Below are 15,518 nucleotides of genomic sequence, written 5' to 3'. Positions count from 1 at the left end.
GCAGTAGGGGAAAAGGCCGATAGATGCAGATCGACTTCGGCGGTGAGGATGCAATTGGTAATTTCTGGAAATGGTATGTTTCCTGTTTCCTCGGCCATGTTTAGCCCGGCAGCAGGAGCCAATCGGGTTGGGCATTCATTTTTCATCCTCAGACGTACATCGTTTATCTGATGTTTTCTTTTAGCCTCCCTGCCTCCCTGCCTCCACCGGCGACTGCGACGGCGCAGATCCCAGCCTGGGATGAAACAAACGCCCCACCACTTCACCAACTAACTACCTAGGTAGGTATGTATGTATGTACTAAAGTTATGAGGTATGTGTATGTACATAACATGTAACCCCCTCCCTCCGCCACCAAACAAACTGCTGCCCTGGACTACTCGCGGGATGCCGACGCCAACCCTTGGACTTGGCCTCCAGTTGCGAGCACTTGTAGGTAGCGCATGTACGTATGTATGAGTCGGCCTTCTGTGACACAAATCATGAGTATCAATTGGGTCTGCTGGCAAACATCTGGCCTCTGCCCGCCTCACGTTGCGGAAAGGCTTGCTGGCCGGCCACAGGCTTGCTGTCTCTCTACAAGGTTGTAATAGAGAGGCCACCGGCTTTGTCAAATGACTGCCTCGACTGACAATACGAGGCCCCCCCAGTGACTTGATAACAATCATCCCGAGGACAGGCAGAGTTGAAGACTCTTCTTCATCTTCTGTCATCCTCAACACCCATACGCCTACATCGTCTTCTCAGCCAACTCAATATGGCCTGGTTTTCACCTGCAGCAGCTGCAGCTGCTCCCTTGGTCTTGCCCTATTACCACCGATGCGTCCCCGGCCGCTGCTTTTATGGGCCAGATGGTCAACATCATTTTTGCAGTATGGGCGTGGGCGTGGCTCAGCCTATAATCTACGGCAATAGTGAGTTCAAATCTCCATATTCCGATGATGAACCCGTTCGGGGGAAGGGGAGGCTGATTCCAGAGGTTCATAGGCCAACTAGACTATGGCGTGCCAGGCCTGCCCAACGTGTAAGTTTCTCTCCATTCTTTCTTGACGCGACTCACCACGCGAGGAATTTGGATCAAGGGAAGCTGACTCAACGCCGGGAAGCAGTGTCAACAATGTCTTCGTTTCACAGCCCAGCTACCAGAACATCGCCCCGGCCACTGCGGCGGCGGTGTGCTGGCCGGTGGGTGCGTGGCCAGCAACGAACTGCCTGGATGCCCCGCTCCTCGGCCGACGGCCAGAAGACTACCACCCCTACACTCCACGGCTCCAGGCCCATCGCGATGGGTCGGTTCCTGGGCTGGAGTACATCCCGGTTCTCCGGGATGGGTGGGCGGACTACAGCAGTAGAACCAACCACGCCGTAGCTCCCCCCGTCTGCGACCGATGTTGAGCACTGCATCGTACCAAAAAGAAACCTGTACTTGAAGTCCGTATTTGAACCGATCTTGCTCTCTGTAGTGAGCTCTATACAGTCCTCCTTGCCGTGACGAGTCAGGGTCTATGTAAATGTATTTCTGCTGCTGAATCGGCCCATACCGCTTCCGCCCCCTGCCTCTAGGCCCAAGGGGCGGACCCGCAAGCAACAGTCACTACACCCTAAGCTGGATGGCTTCATATCACGCCAGTCTATCTTCGTTGGTCGTACGATCAAGCGTCAAGGGTGCGATATAGATCCTGCCTTCCTCAAGAGAACATTCTTCGCAGCTAACTAGCCATCTGCTCTCCAGGCTATCACGTTTCATTCTGAACGGCGCTGTAGCATTATAAGTTCATGAATGTCTAGAAACCAGCCGATATGTCCGTTCAGAAGTGCCCTATACAAGCAGCACACATACTCGTGGTCGAGTAGGCCACCTATCGCTATCTACACAACTCACGTCGAATAGTGCTGGCTACTCCTAACTCGCCGAACACGAACATCACTATCGACAACGTGAAAAAAAACATGATGGGAAGGGGGTCGGCTCACCTTGTTTACGGGGTTGATACATGCCATATTTACCTACTCAGCAGAACCGGCAACTCTCTTGGCCCATCCCTTGTCACACATACAATCAGGCCCTCATTGCCGCCCCTGAAGCTTACGCTCTCCTGGATATACACATGAGAAAAGTCAGCCACGGGTGCAGTTCTGTCTCTCAGGTTGCCTGGAAAACACCAACTGTTCTCTGACGTTCGATAACTGTATGGCACAAGTTGAAGTGGTTATCTCAACGATCACTCAGCCCCCTTTTTGGCAATCGAGGCCACCTTCCCTCCCGGCACACAAAATGTTGTTGGCACGGCCAGCCTTAATTAGATAGGTGTTGGCTTGCACAAGTTTCTATCCCATGAGAGGCACTTCTCCATTCGGCAGCTGGAGTCCATCTGTACTGCCGCGATGCCAAAGGTCGGGTTGACGTCAAACACAGACAGAGTCTCATGACCATATCACGCGGGACCAGAAGAGGGCTGTGTCGGTAAATGAGTATACGCAATAAGAAGACATATGCAACCTTGATTAGGACCCATCTACCCTCATTGTACCTATTTAACAAGTACAGGACCATCTAATATACACCGAGACACCCGCCTTAAGTTTCATGTTGCTTCACTTTTGGGGGGCTTAGTAGTGGATAGCCTTGGAGTAGGTAGCCATGGCTGCCTCCTTGAAGGCCTCGGCGAGCGTGGGGTGAGCGTGACATGTGCGGGCGATATCCTCAGTAGAAGCACCGTACTCCAGCGCCAGAGTGGCTTCAGCAATCATCTCACCGGCGTTAGGGCCGACAATGTGGCAGCCCAGAAGTCGGTCGGTCTCGGGGTCAGCGAGCATCTTGACCATGCCGTCGGTGTCGAGGTTGGTCTTGGCACGCGAGTTGGCGCTGAAGGGGAAGTTGCCAACCTTGTAAGGGATGTTGGCGGCCTTGAGCTCCTGCTCGTTCTGGCCAACCCAGGCAACCTCGGGGTGAGTATACATGACGGAAGGGATGACGCCGTAGTTGACGTGGCCGTAACCCTTCTTGATGTACTCGACGGCGGCAACGGCCTCCTCCTCGGCCTTGTGGGCAAGCATGGGGCCGAAAGTGCAATCGCCAATGCAGCGGATGTGGGAGTGCTTGGTGCGGTACTCCGAGTCAATAACAACACGGCCGCGGTCGTCCAGCTCGAGGCCAATGTTCTCGAGGCCGAGACCGGCAGTATAAGGGCGGCGGCCGATGGCGACCAGGACAACCTCGGCATCCAGAGTCTCGGGCTTGCCGCCCTTGGCGGAGTCAACCTCGAGCTTGATCTTCTCGCCGGTCTTGTCACCACTGACAACCTTGGTTCCCAGCTTGAACTCCATACCCTGCTTCTTCAGGAGCTTCTGGATGGACTTGGCAACCTCGTTATCCATACCGGGGCCACCAATCTGGTTCAGGAACTCGACAACAGTGACCTTGGCACCCAGACGCGACCAGACGGAACCCATCTCGAGGCCGATGATGCCACCACCGATGACGATCATGGACTCGGGAACCTTCTTGAGAGCCAAAGCGCCGGTGCTGGTAATGACGCGCTCCTCGTCAAACTCGAGGCCGGGGAAGGGTGTGGACTCGGAGCCGGTGGCGATCAGGATGTTCTTGCCGACGACGCTGGTCTCGCCTCCGTCATTGAGGGCGACCTTGATCTCGTTCTCGCTGGCGAAGGTGCCGGTGCCCTTGATGTACTCGACGCCGTTCTTCTTGAAGAGGAATTCGATACCCTTGGTGAGGCCGGAGACGGAAGTGTCCTTGGCCTTCATCATGGCATCGAGGTTGAGCTTGACATCGCCGACATCGATACCGCGGTTCTTGGTGTCGTGGAGGATGGAGTGGTACATGTGCGAGTTGTTGAGGAGGGACTTTGAGGGGATGCAGCCGACGTTCAGGCAGGTACCGCCGAGCGCACCGCGCTTCTCGATACAGGCGACCTTGAGGCCTTCCTGGCCGGCCTTAATGGCGGCAACGTAGCCGGCAACACCACCACCGATGATGACCAGATCCTTCTCCTCTGTGGCGACGAGTTAATGGCTGCGCTATTATTGGGCGGGTATGGGTTATAGTGTAGCGGGCCACAGTGACGCACCTGCTTGCGAAGCGTAGCCGCGTCTCCATCGTGTTGACGGGCTGACGATTGTGGGAAGACTGGTTGAGCAATTGTGTCAGTAGGGCGGTTGCGCGTGCGATTGACTGTTGGCGGGTAGCTGCCGGAACTCCAGCAAGCCAGCCCGCCGGATGGGATGGGATGACATAAGGCAGGAGGGCCAACTCACGAGGACTGTTTGATGAAGGCCGAACGGGCAGCCGTCCGGGATATTAAGCGACTGGGCAGCATTGTGTCTAGTGGTCGGAACGAGCGGCCGGAGAAGGTGAGAGGTGTTGGCGGGGGAGGAGATCTGGGAGCAACAACAAAAAAGAGTTGAGGATAGTCTTCAATGGCAAAAAAAGGTTGCAGGCGGACAGAGACACTCGCAGGGCGAGAATGAGCTATGTACTTACTTGACCTAATCTTTCTTCCGGCTAGGTTAGGCCTTTTGGTGCTAAAGCAAGGTAGGCTAAACGCAATTGGAGCCCCCGGCAGCCCGGCCATGATGGCCAGGCCATGGCCAATGGCATTTTTGGCGGCCCGTGCTGCCAACGCCAACCAAAGCCCAAGCAAAAACGTCGTCGCAAAAAAAAAGCCCCAAAGCCCCCCTTTCGCCCGGGAATAGCCGGCCACGCCAGCCAAGATTAGTAACGGCCACCCAGAACTACATCTAGATAATGTACCACCTAGGTGACCAGTGACTAAAATGGTCGCTTACCTATCTATGTATTCCATACCATCGGATCGACTGGTATGTCCAGCCGTCGGGATAGAGAAAAGCCATCCATCGATATTCAACTTTGCCATCGTATACTACTACTACTACTACTGCTGCTGCTACTATTTAACCCGATGCCACCCGTTGTGCCGTCACCAACTATCCCCATCTTACTACGTCGGTTACTGTAAACGACGTAGTGATGTGAAGTCAGCTGCCCAACATTCGAATAGACTGAGCAGCGACGGGATGGCTCGTTGCCGAGCATGCACCCTTCCTGGGCACATGTAAGCTACATTTATTCCGATGATCCAGATCTGTTCGGGCGAACCCCTTTGATAATATTTGTAGGTAGTTGACCAGTCATTATTATAGGATATACTACTATGTCCTGCTACCCATCTAGCCACTAGCCTTGATCACATCCTCCACGATTCTAATGGCCAGAGCGCACCGCTGCTTGTTGGCCTTGGTCTTGGCCTTATCCGCGCCCAAAAACCTGGTTTTCCTAACGTGTTTGTCAAGGAAATGCACTATTCCGGTAGCCAAGCCCAGCTCCGCCTGTAACGCTGTGCCAAAGATGCTTTGGAGCTGTTCCTCCTTCTCGGCCATCTGAAGAACCGTGACGAGTAGCATCTCCACGAACCAACGGGTTTTCTCCTGTAACGCAGCCAGGTTGCGGTATTTCAAGATTTCGAGGCTGAGACTGCGGTTGGCCACCAGAGATCCGTAAAACTTGGAGATATTAAAAAGGCTCTGGCTGCTGTACTCCTCGTCCTCCTCGTCCAGGTCGTCACCCATGTCGATTTCCTCGCCCATTTTGCGGAACCGCTGCGTCAGGCTGTGACGGAATTGGAAAGCCATCTCGCGATGGATGCAGAACCGGCTGGCTACAAGCCAGTAGTAAGGGTTGTAGTCTGCTAGCCGTTCGCCACTGCGCACAATTACCTCGGGGATCTCCTTGCGCTGATGCTTGTTGAGCCGTAGTCTGTTGATGAGCAATTCGGCATTTTCGTAACCGGTTGCCGAATGAAGGGCGACAAAGATGCGCTGTTTGATATCCGTGTTAAACCCCTGTGTCTTAGCTAGCTGCCAGAGGTCTGGTATACCTAGGTCGTCGTTATCGGCTAGTAAATCGTCTGTATCATCGTGGCCTTCGTCGGCCTTCTCGGGGGTTTGTTTGGCTACGTCGTTCTTGGCGTTACCAGCCCAGCTCGCGCCAGTAACCCACCATTTGCCGTGCGTATCGGCATTTTCGATGTCCTTGAGGCCTATACGGAGCGGCCACACCTCACGTGGTCCACTGAGGGCCCCGATTCGCTTTCTGATCTGCGTTCGCTGTTCTGTGATATGTTTGTTACGGGCAGCAGCCTTGCTTTTGCTACTCTGCAGCTTCTTCATCTCCTCGATCATGAAGCTTGTCCTTACAGACATGTTCTTGAGATCAGCAGGCTTCACCATGCCGATGATCTCCTTGAGCGACTGGGGATCCTCACGTCGAAGTGCTGGGCCACAAGATTGGATGATTTTGAGCAGCAATTCCGTGTTCAGCTCCGAAAGATTGCTCAGGAATACGCGTACATAGTCGAAGACCAGGAGCGAGGCGACAACCTGCATATTGTACAGTTCTGCCAACAGAGCCATGATATGCTTCGAAGCCGCATCTGATTGATCTCCCGAGGCTCTGTCATGGTGCTCCTTGAAGACCAACACGAGGCGCTCGATAAGGAGCTCGGAGACATGGTCAGCCAGGGTCTTCTGCGCACCGGCTATGAAACCAGCAACCATGGCGAAGAACGCGTCGGGTCGTTTCTCCGGCGAACAAACCAAGGCAATGACCAAATCGATCAGTACCGTGGTGACACTGCGTCTTGCGAACTTATCGTACAGGCCCGAGAACTCCTTCAAGATGCCGACCATGTTCTCGTCGGTCAGCCTGTTGATGAGACCTTGGACGCGGCGACGTAGCTGGGCTTCTGTTTCGTCGACAGAGCCTGCCTGCTTTCGCAGAGAGGGAGGGACATATTTGGCGACACCAGTAGAGGGCGCCACAAATGGGTTTTCTCGTTGGCGAGGCGCGGCCTTAGTCGGGGCTTCATCGCGGTCCTCATCACCCGAGAACCCCTCGAACTCGTCATCGTCATCTCCCTGTGCAGCAGCCTCTGCCTTTCGTCGCTTCTGGGCGAGCCACTCGTCTGCCTCGGCCTTCCTTTTGGTCTTAATAGTTGCCTCGAGGCTGTCACCGTCACTCCCTTCATCGATATCGCCGAGAATGTCGCCTAAACCATCTTCGTCGAATGCTTTGGATGACTTGCCCTTTTTCAGGCCAAGTTTCTTCTCCAAAGCAGCAATTTCGGCATCCTCTTCGTCCAGTTTCCGCTTCTCGGGCTGTGTAGGCTCCGAGCCTTTCCCTAGCTTCCTTGGCGGCACTTCCTCCTCCTTCTCCTCCTCGTCGTCACTCTCGAAGGCGTCAGAGGCGCCTTCCTCATCCTCCGAAAAGGGGTTGTCAAAGCCACCCTCATCGCTTTCGAAGGCATCAGAGGCGCCCTCTTCATCCTCGGAGAAGGGGTTGTCAATACCGTCGTCGTCGTCGTTGTCACCGTCGTCGCCAGCTGCTTGCGCCGGCTTCGGGCGTGGCACAGGCACGGGCTGTGGCCTTTTCCTCGCCGACTTGGCAGGGGCAGCAAGGCGCGGCCTTTGGGCGAACGGCTGGTGCTGCTTCTTGTGCACTCTTTGGTCCTTCCTCTGGTCTTTCCGCGAGCTTTGTTGTCTAAAGCCGCCTCGACCGGCGCGACCACTGCCGGAGCCGGCGCCATGCGGGTCAATTTTTTGCAGCAGCGTGGCCGGGAGGGTCAATTTGTTGCTTGGGGCCATGGTTGGTGACTGTCGGTTCGCTCAAGGGGAGAGAGACAGAGAGGCTCAGGTGACTGCCAAGCTATAAAAAAATATCCCAAAGCCCCCACAGCGGGAAGACCCACTATTGCTCACACGCAGAAGACGAATTGCATGGAGTTTATTCCGACTGCAGTCAAGTACCTGCTGTATGCGCATTTATCGACTACCTATTGAGCCAACAACTAAGCCGAAGAGCGTTGCACAGTGAAGATATGGAATCAGCCAAGTGGCTCACGCAGGGCAATAGCAGAGAACAATTGCGATGCTTTAATGACGGAAGGTGTTCAACCCATCAAGTGAAGCAGCTTCGAGAAGCAGGTACGGTCTGGTCTAAGTAGGTGGGTGGGTGGTCAAATCGGATTAGGCGCATTGCGGGGCATCAATTCTCCTGTCCTGTCCACCTGCCCACCTGCCCACCCACCGAGCTGCCAACTGCCTGCGCGAGCTGTGCTGTGCTGATAGACCAACCTTACATAATTAGTCCCCGCAGTCTGGAATTTGTGACATCGTCGCAAACCAGAAGCGCAGTCCGCCCACCACACGAGGCGACATTTCAAGATGGGCCATCTCAGCAACGACGAGGTACGTGGACTTTCCTCGCCCCCTTGAATGCACCCCCAGGACGCAAGCGACAGATTGCTGACCATGTGCCCGCCCACCCAGTTCTTCACAAAACTCGCCGAGCTCTTCGATAGCCGTAAAGGCAAGGACCATGGCCACATCTTCCTGACCCAGAAGCGATGTATGTATGCCTGCCTGCTGCACATGCCCGTACAGTCTCAAGACGCCGGGGAGGAACTGACATCCCATCCTGTGAAGTGTCCTACGACCAGCCGCCGCTGCCTGAACCCACGAGCGACACCATTCTCCCCGACCTGCACCCCCCGCGGCCGCTGCCCGTGCTGATCCGCGCCACCAACGGCAAGGGCAAGGAGGACCGCGCCAAGAAGATCAAGCTGTCCACCGTCGTTGATCCCGAGGCGCTCCCCGCCTTCTTTGAGCGGTATGCCGACGTCTGCAAGGCCGGCATGGCGACGCTGAAGCCCCGCGATCGCAGCAAGAGAAAGACCAAAGCCAAGAAGAAGAAGACCACGACGGCCGCCGTGGGCGCGTGAGGCCCCAACTGTTCCGGTGAAGCTACTGCGCTCATGAAGCCGCGGAAATGGATGGACCTCACCCGCCAGAGCCCGAGGAAGTTCGTGATCCAATACGAAAAGCGGTCCGCCACCAAGACTGCTGTCATAAAAGGGGGGCAGAATGGCAGGTTCGTTGGCGAGAAGACTACCGTAGGGTTGCCCTTCTCCCGAGGACGGGTGGCGTCTGCTGGTGGAAACAACGCCTCTTCACGACTGGGACGTACTCTCCCGAGGCAATCCACCGCCTCCAAATATACCAGGAGCATGTATTAGTCACGCTGAAGAATAAGGAGATGCTCCTCCAGTAGATATGACGCGCAGCTTGATCATACAGTGTTATTCAAGGAAAAGATATGGAAACGCCGTGCTCCATTGCTTCCCAGTTCCTCCCCAAAAGCCATCCTCGGTGATTGCCTATTGCTCCTCATTATCCTCCTCAAAGCTCTCCAAAACCTCCCTGATCTCCCTGCAGTCGTCGCACTCGCTCTTGGTTGGCTTACGCGGGTTCCCCACGTACATGCAGAGGCTCGATGGGCACTCGATGTCGGGGTCTTGGCTCTCGCAGCTGGCCAGCTTCTTGTAAGCTGTCCAGACCCTCTTGCACCGTGTGCATCGAAGGGGATGTAGCTCGCACATCCGAGCCGCCTTTTCGGTTGGGGTTTCTTCCTTGGCTAAGCTCTATGACTTTGGGGCTTGTTGGTTTTGATATTTTCGCGAGGAGACGCAGGATCATGCAAAAAGGCAAAGCGAACCAGTCCAGTTGTTTCCACTGTGGATGCAGGCAAACGCAGCAGATGAACCGTGTGGTATGCTATGATCTGTTTTACTAGCTGATTGAATGCGGTTGGCTGATGATTTCGAGCCGGGATCTAGACAATGCGATCGACGTCCTCGAGTAGCAGTGAGGAAAGATGGATGTGTAGCTGTGGTATCGATCGACTAAAAGGCTGTATCGCAGCACTTAGACTTCGAGGGCTGGAGTAATCTGGTTCTGAGGGGGGTGGTCGTACAACGTCGTAGCTCATATAGAGTCTGAGGCTTCTTCTGGGCGAGCCCAGCATGGTGTGCTTCTCTGAGTAATGGTGAGTGAGAGAGGGGAAGTCATCCGGGAAATAGGACATAGTGACTCCGATAGTGCACCAGTAGGCCTGTCGTAGCTTCCGGCCATGGCCACGGAAATCGGCAAGATGTAACTGTTTGCCGGTCCTCATGAAATGACGGGAGTCAACTTGAACCATGATAAGGCGGAGGTGCCGATTTTTGTATGTTAGCGTGGGTGGTCATGTGTCTACCGCTATCGAACGGGAGGCAAACAGCTGCAGATGCCGCTCGCTAGCTGCATTTGTTTGACCTTGTCGCCTGTGCAAATCATCGTTCGTCAATGTTGACGGGTGGGTTCTTCAGACAGATGGGGGTATCGCGCTTGTTGAGCTGTGTAGGACAGTCGTCTGCGAAGGGGGGAGGGATAAGTCACACCCCATCCTTGTTCATATCACCGGAACCGCTCTGACATAGTACTTGGCTACAGCAAGCCCACGTCTGCCGCCCCATGGGTTTACTACCTTCTGGCATGGAGTGGGCTGAGTTAACGACAACTGCTTCTTCTTCTTCTTCTTCTTCCAAGCCCCAGAAAGTTGATGGACTGTTGCTCATGTGCACAATCTAGATACCATGCCACATGTCCCACTGACGCTCTGGTTCACACGAACAAACCACCACCCGCCTGCCGAAGCAGACCGGCCGAGAATCCAACTCCCGTGACGAGCGACATTACGCAGGCATCGAGTTTCGCCCAGAATCCAGCAACCTCAAGAACAGGCTATGGTCTGGTGTGGCTGATACATTCGGAAAGCCATCGAAATGCACAGTACAGGTGACACACTGGCCCTTTTTTAGAACATGTCGTGGTTCACAGAAACTGCCAGAGCCTTTCACTTGCAGAACTTAATCACATTGCTCGATATGGCGGGCGATCCCAAACACCCAAAATCAAGAAGAGCGCTTTAGTCTATTCTCATCACTAGTGCTCTATTCGTAAAACTGCCTATGACGAGGCTCCTGCCTGCTTGCTCAGCCCATATTGTTATAATCGAGCCGTGAGGCCATGCGTCTTTCTATAGAACAAAACCATGCCCAAAAGAGATCGGGGCAGGAGGCGGTCACCAACCCCATAATGTCGTGTAGTGAATTCGCTCCCATGGCCACCACGACGATGTATACTGTCATACATCAGTACACAGGATGATGAACGCGGCTCCTATACAGTGAACGTTGCGAAGCACTGCCGCCAGATAGCGACAAGAAGCAATCGTCGGCTCCCGTCCGGTACAGCCCATGCTCACATCATTGCTCAAGTCCTACGCTTTCCTCACAATCCTTACCATGGTCGTATCGCGTACCAATCCAACGCCCGTACAAGCGTCCGTAACTTAACCACCACCTAGCCTGGAGAAATCAGATGCTATTTCAAGTACAATCTAGGTAAAGCCCTCCGATTTTTCCCATTTCCTAGCATCGTAACCACTGCATTGAGAGATACCATAAATGAGACGCGAAACGACCAACAATGGCGTCCAGCGAGATGGCGAGTCGAGACAAGTGGCATCGGTCAAGCAGCCATACCCTAGGCTATACCTAGTGCATAACATGGCCGAGGACATGTGTACATGATCCCGTTATCCACCTCACGCGAAAACCCCAAGATGATCCTCCTCCTTAAACCCCCTGCCCTTGACAACTTCCAACTATGGGTTCATCTTCACCGAAAAGTAGAGCGAGTGGTAGCACTGAAGAAATTGTACAGTATTATGTAACAAAAAAAAGGGGAAAAGGAAAGAGACTGCCCCAACGTCATTTTACCAGCCGGGTGTTGAGGCTGATGAACGATGGAATGTTGGAGAAGACCATGTGTGTGGTCCAGCCGCGGGAATGTTGACTAGCCTTTGCCCGGGGGATCATCACATGATCTGGTCCTGTGTCAGACCGCCATGGGCGTCGGTTTCCATCATGTCGCTTCCACCAGGAGTCCGGTATTTGGCGAAGCTAAGACCGAGGGGTCGGCCGCCGTATTGGTAGCCCTGGAACTTGGAAATGGCCGTCTCGGAAGTGTTGGCGTCGTCGAAGCGTACCACACCGGTGCCACGGGATCGCCCACTTGGCTCGTACTGAATCTCGGCCTGCTCCACCTTTCCGATCGTGGTAAACAATTCTACCAAGTCCTCATTGCTCGTCGACCAGGGAAGCTAGTAAAGTTAGTAAGTAGTCGTATGAATTCGGGTAAACACAAAGGCAGGACTCACGTTTCGAACATAGATGAGCTCGCTCTTCTCTGTACCGGGCTCAGCGTTATCAGTGAACGGGTTGGGTGCGGCAGCAGCAGCAGGTGCACCACCACCGGCATCAAAGCCAGCTCCCCCAGGGGGTCCGCCTCCGCCGTACCCTCCTCGTCCACCGTAACCTCCGCCGAAGCCGCCTCGGCCGCCAAAGCCGCCACGACCGCCAAAGTTACCACCGAAACCGCCACGGCCGCCAAAGCCGCCACGGCCGCCGAAGCCACCGCCCATGCCGCCACTGCCGGCATAGCGGTCTTCACGGACCTCGAGGTTTCGGCCCTGCCAGTTGTAGTTGTTGAATTCTTGGATAGCCGTGCGAGCATCATCGGCCGATTCAAAAACAACAATGCCGGATCCTTTAGGACGTCCATCAGGTCCCATGTGGACATCAGCTCTAATAATGGCTCCATTGCGGGCTGACAATGATGCGGAAGTCAGTGGTGGGTGAACAGCAGAAAGAATCGACCAGCTACTACTGAGGTTGAAAGTCACATACCGGCTTGTCTGAACAGATCCTTCAGGTCCTGCCAACCTGCAGTGTATGGGAGCTGCGAGAAAGTTAACTTCAAGACCAGATGCCTATATTGGCTGAAAGGGGGAAGGAGTGAACATACGTTGGAGACGTAAAGCTGACGTCCGGCACCCATCATACCACCTGGGGCTCCGCCGCCATAACCGCCGCCGGGGCCACCGGGGCCACCGGGGCCACCGGGGCCACCGGGGCCACCGGGGCCGCCGCCGCCGTAACCGCCTTGCATACCGCCGCCAAAGCCGCCTCGGCCTCCGGGGGCGCTGAATCGAGGTTCCGCCTCACGGTCCTAATCCCAACTTCAATATCGTGCCCAATCGCAGTTAACCACACAAGAATCCTTACTTCTCTAACGTAAACGAGGCGTCCCATCAAGTTCTGGTTGCTGAGAGTCGCAACGGCATTTTGCGCCTGGTCCCGCGTTGCATATTCCACAATACTGGTTTTCCGTCAGTTGAGGATCCTCGACGAATATATCGAAATGTTGCCAAACTTACCCGCATCCCTACAAATCCAGCGGACAACGTCCCGACCCGTCAATCCATCAATTCCAACGAAAAAGGGCCAAGAGAAAAGGAACCAAACAAAGAAAAACCAGCCATGAATCACGTGTAGGCGCCCACCTTCGACATTCCATTGGGAAGTAGTAACACGTCGGCAAAGAGGACCTCTCCAGCTAACAAGTAGACATATTAGCAGTTTTCCTCCAACAGTCATGTACTCCCGAGAGCCTACCCTGTCGCATGAAATCCTTGAGGTGGTGCCACTTGACGTCGTAGGACAGGTTGCCGACATAGACACGGCGATCCTGCTGCGACTGATCACGAATGTTGTTCATCATTTGTTCGCGAGCGACGGCTCGATCCTCGAACGAGCGCTGTGGTGCCCCGAAACCCTGTCCAGATCCTCCTGAGGGAGCGCCGGCGCCAGTCATGGGAGACCGAGAGCGTCGGTTGGATCTACGGTAATCGTCTCGACTAGGTGACCTGCTGCGGGAATAAGATCGTCGACGGGCCGAGCGACCAGGACTTCTGGATCTTCCTCGACGGGGGAGAGCGGGATCTCTCGCGCTGTAGAATATCAGTATCTGATTGGCTCATGAACGCTAGAAGTCTGGCAAGCGAATAGGCTTGCGATAAGTGTATAGGAGTTTGGCAAGAGTAGTAGATGACAAGGATGCAGCATGGCCAGAAATTGCAACGAGGAGCTTTCTTTCAAGTGCGGCAGTAAAGCATTTGCCTTTGCCAACCTAGGCCCGCAACATCTGGCAACTTCGACCGTCGAGAGCCGTGAGAGATAGCCTCTCGTGCAAGCTGGGCTGAAGCCAAAGCCAGTTTCCGTAGTCCCGAACGTTCAAGGCTAGCTCGGCCCGTCATAGGTCTTGCAGCGCCATATCTGGACTTGCGTCGACTGATCCAGATTATAACCTTTCTGGCTACTTCTCAGGTGGAGTTGGCTACTTGGTGTCGAAAGTTGCTCACGCGGGGTACTTTCATGGGCAAAGGAAATGCGGACAACAACAGGTCTAGTGTTGACAGCCGGGGAACAATGAATGCCATGTTATATACTTACAGGCCGGTATGTATCTCCTGAATCAGCTGTCAAAGTAGCGAGTTAGAATGACAAAACGACCAAATGTAGGATCACGGAGTGGGGATGAGGTTTCGGTGGGTAGGTAGAAGTCGGGGACGGGGAAGAGGCCAACTGTGGCAACTTGACGGGCCGCAGGTGCATACGCGAAGGAGTTGGCCACGACTATATCAGTAGTCGATCAGGAAAGGAAAGGGCTCGGGGTGGAATGTATGCGGGGTGTTTGTTTTAATTGATAGCGGCTGTCTTAGAATCGACGGCCCAGCGTCCCAGACAAGTGAGATTTGAGCGAGGCAAGACGAAAGGGACAAGGAAGGGTGCTAGGCAGAACGAGGGCTGATTCGATGGAAAGGAATGGTAAGTCGTGCAAAGGGAGGAGCAGAAGTAGGTGGATTCGGGTAACCTCATAGGCTGTGACGAGAGAGGCAGGACAAAGTACTTAGGCAATGGCAGGCAAAGGTGGTAACACGTCAGAGGCATTTGTTTTATGCTCCTGAACATGCGGGCAAGGAGAAAGATTGGTGGGTGTGGCCTGTAGGGCAAGACTTGGATGCAGTGGACGACGGGCGTATGTACATGAGTGAACGCGAGCCGCGCAGGAGGTGGATGGGTGTGGTGTATGCGTGGACGGAGGATGGATGGCTGGGCAAGGGGAGGGAAACGATAGTAGTATCAAGTACTATATCAAGCGCAGCGCAGACGGCGTGGGCGTGGGCGTGGAAGCACTCCAGAGATAAATGGCAAGGTGTTCGCAGCTTGCTTTGGGCGAGGTGGATCTACTTACCCATGACGATATACTGTCCAGGTCGATAATTTTTTTTTGGATGCGGTGCCTCTAAAGGATATCTCGGAGCGAGTGGAAATATCACCCCTTCGGCTAAGAGGTCGAGTTCTGCTAGTGGAGGGGTGAGCTTGAGGGTCGCTGCATTTCAGAATAGGTACTATGAAGTTGGGGGGACGGAAGATGGATAGCCAAGTACAACAGATGGGGGAGGGCAGGTACATGGAGAGGGGGATGACCGGCGGCGCATTCAGAGCCAATACACTGGCCTGGTGCAGCAAGGCTATTGTATCTCAATTACGGTAGAAGTGACCAGCATCAAAGCAAGCCAGCGCCAAAAGGCCACCAGCACATTTGATCAGAGACATACGCCTAAGTGCCGGATAAGGCTGGTGGTGGTGCTGCCGCCGCCGACGCTCCCTGTTCTGGGACCCCCATCCACCCAATGT

The 15,518-nt window shown here is 54.6% G+C and overlaps 5 protein-coding genes across 5 annotated transcripts; 2 read left to right on the top strand and 3 right to left on the bottom strand.

Moving 5' to 3' along the window:
- Positions 1–757: 757 nt before the first annotated feature.
- On the top strand, positions 758–1,395 carry PG986_012342 (uncharacterized protein; the record flags this gene model as incomplete). Its single annotated transcript, XM_066848564.1, has 3 exons — positions 758–914; positions 1,012–1,024; positions 1,083–1,395. The coding sequence occupies 3 exons, from the start codon at positions 758–760 to the stop codon at positions 1,393–1,395; spliced, it is 483 nt and encodes a 160-aa protein (XP_066695260.1).
- A 1,215-nt stretch (positions 1,396–2,610) lies between these two features.
- Positions 2,611–4,337, bottom strand: PG986_012341 (uncharacterized protein; the record flags this gene model as incomplete). The annotated part of the gene is made up of 3 exons (XM_066848563.1): positions 2,611–4,013; positions 4,089–4,147; positions 4,276–4,337. 3 exons carry the CDS (start codon positions 4,335–4,337, stop codon positions 2,611–2,613), a joined length of 1,524 nt encoding a protein of 507 aa, XP_066695259.1.
- An 871-nt stretch (positions 4,338–5,208) lies between these two features.
- PG986_012340 (uncharacterized protein) lies at positions 5,209–7,680 on the bottom strand (the record flags this gene model as incomplete). Its single annotated transcript, XM_066848562.1, has 1 exon — positions 5,209–7,680. The coding sequence occupies one exon, from the start codon at positions 7,678–7,680 to the stop codon at positions 5,209–5,211; it is 2,472 nt and encodes an 823-aa protein (XP_066695258.1).
- Positions 7,681–8,259: 579 nt separating this feature from the next.
- On the top strand, positions 8,260–8,816 carry PG986_012339 (uncharacterized protein; the record flags this gene model as incomplete). Its single annotated transcript, XM_066848561.1, has 3 exons — positions 8,260–8,283; positions 8,365–8,443; positions 8,521–8,816. 3 exons carry the CDS (start codon positions 8,260–8,262, stop codon positions 8,814–8,816), a joined length of 399 nt encoding a protein of 132 aa, XP_066695257.1.
- A 2,978-nt stretch (positions 8,817–11,794) lies between these two features.
- Positions 11,795–13,632, bottom strand: PG986_012338 (uncharacterized protein; the record flags this gene model as incomplete). Its single annotated transcript, XM_066848560.1, has 7 exons — positions 11,795–12,079; positions 12,137–12,585; positions 12,666–12,717; positions 12,784–12,987; positions 13,044–13,137; positions 13,308–13,374; positions 13,434–13,632. 7 exons carry the CDS (start codon positions 13,630–13,632, stop codon positions 11,795–11,797), a joined length of 1,350 nt encoding a protein of 449 aa, XP_066695256.1.
- Positions 13,633–15,518: the final 1,886 nt, after the last annotated feature.

Source organism: Apiospora aurea (genome assembly GCF_038362705.1).
Source record: "Apiospora aurea strain CBS 24483 chromosome Unknown utg000008l_segment0_segment0, whole genome shotgun sequence".
In the NCBI taxonomy this organism is placed as follows: domain Eukaryota; kingdom Fungi; phylum Ascomycota; class Sordariomycetes; order Amphisphaeriales; family Apiosporaceae; genus Apiospora; species Apiospora aurea.
The sequence above is the reverse complement of the archived record's forward strand: the minus strand, read 5'-3'. Positions and strand labels throughout refer to the sequence as shown.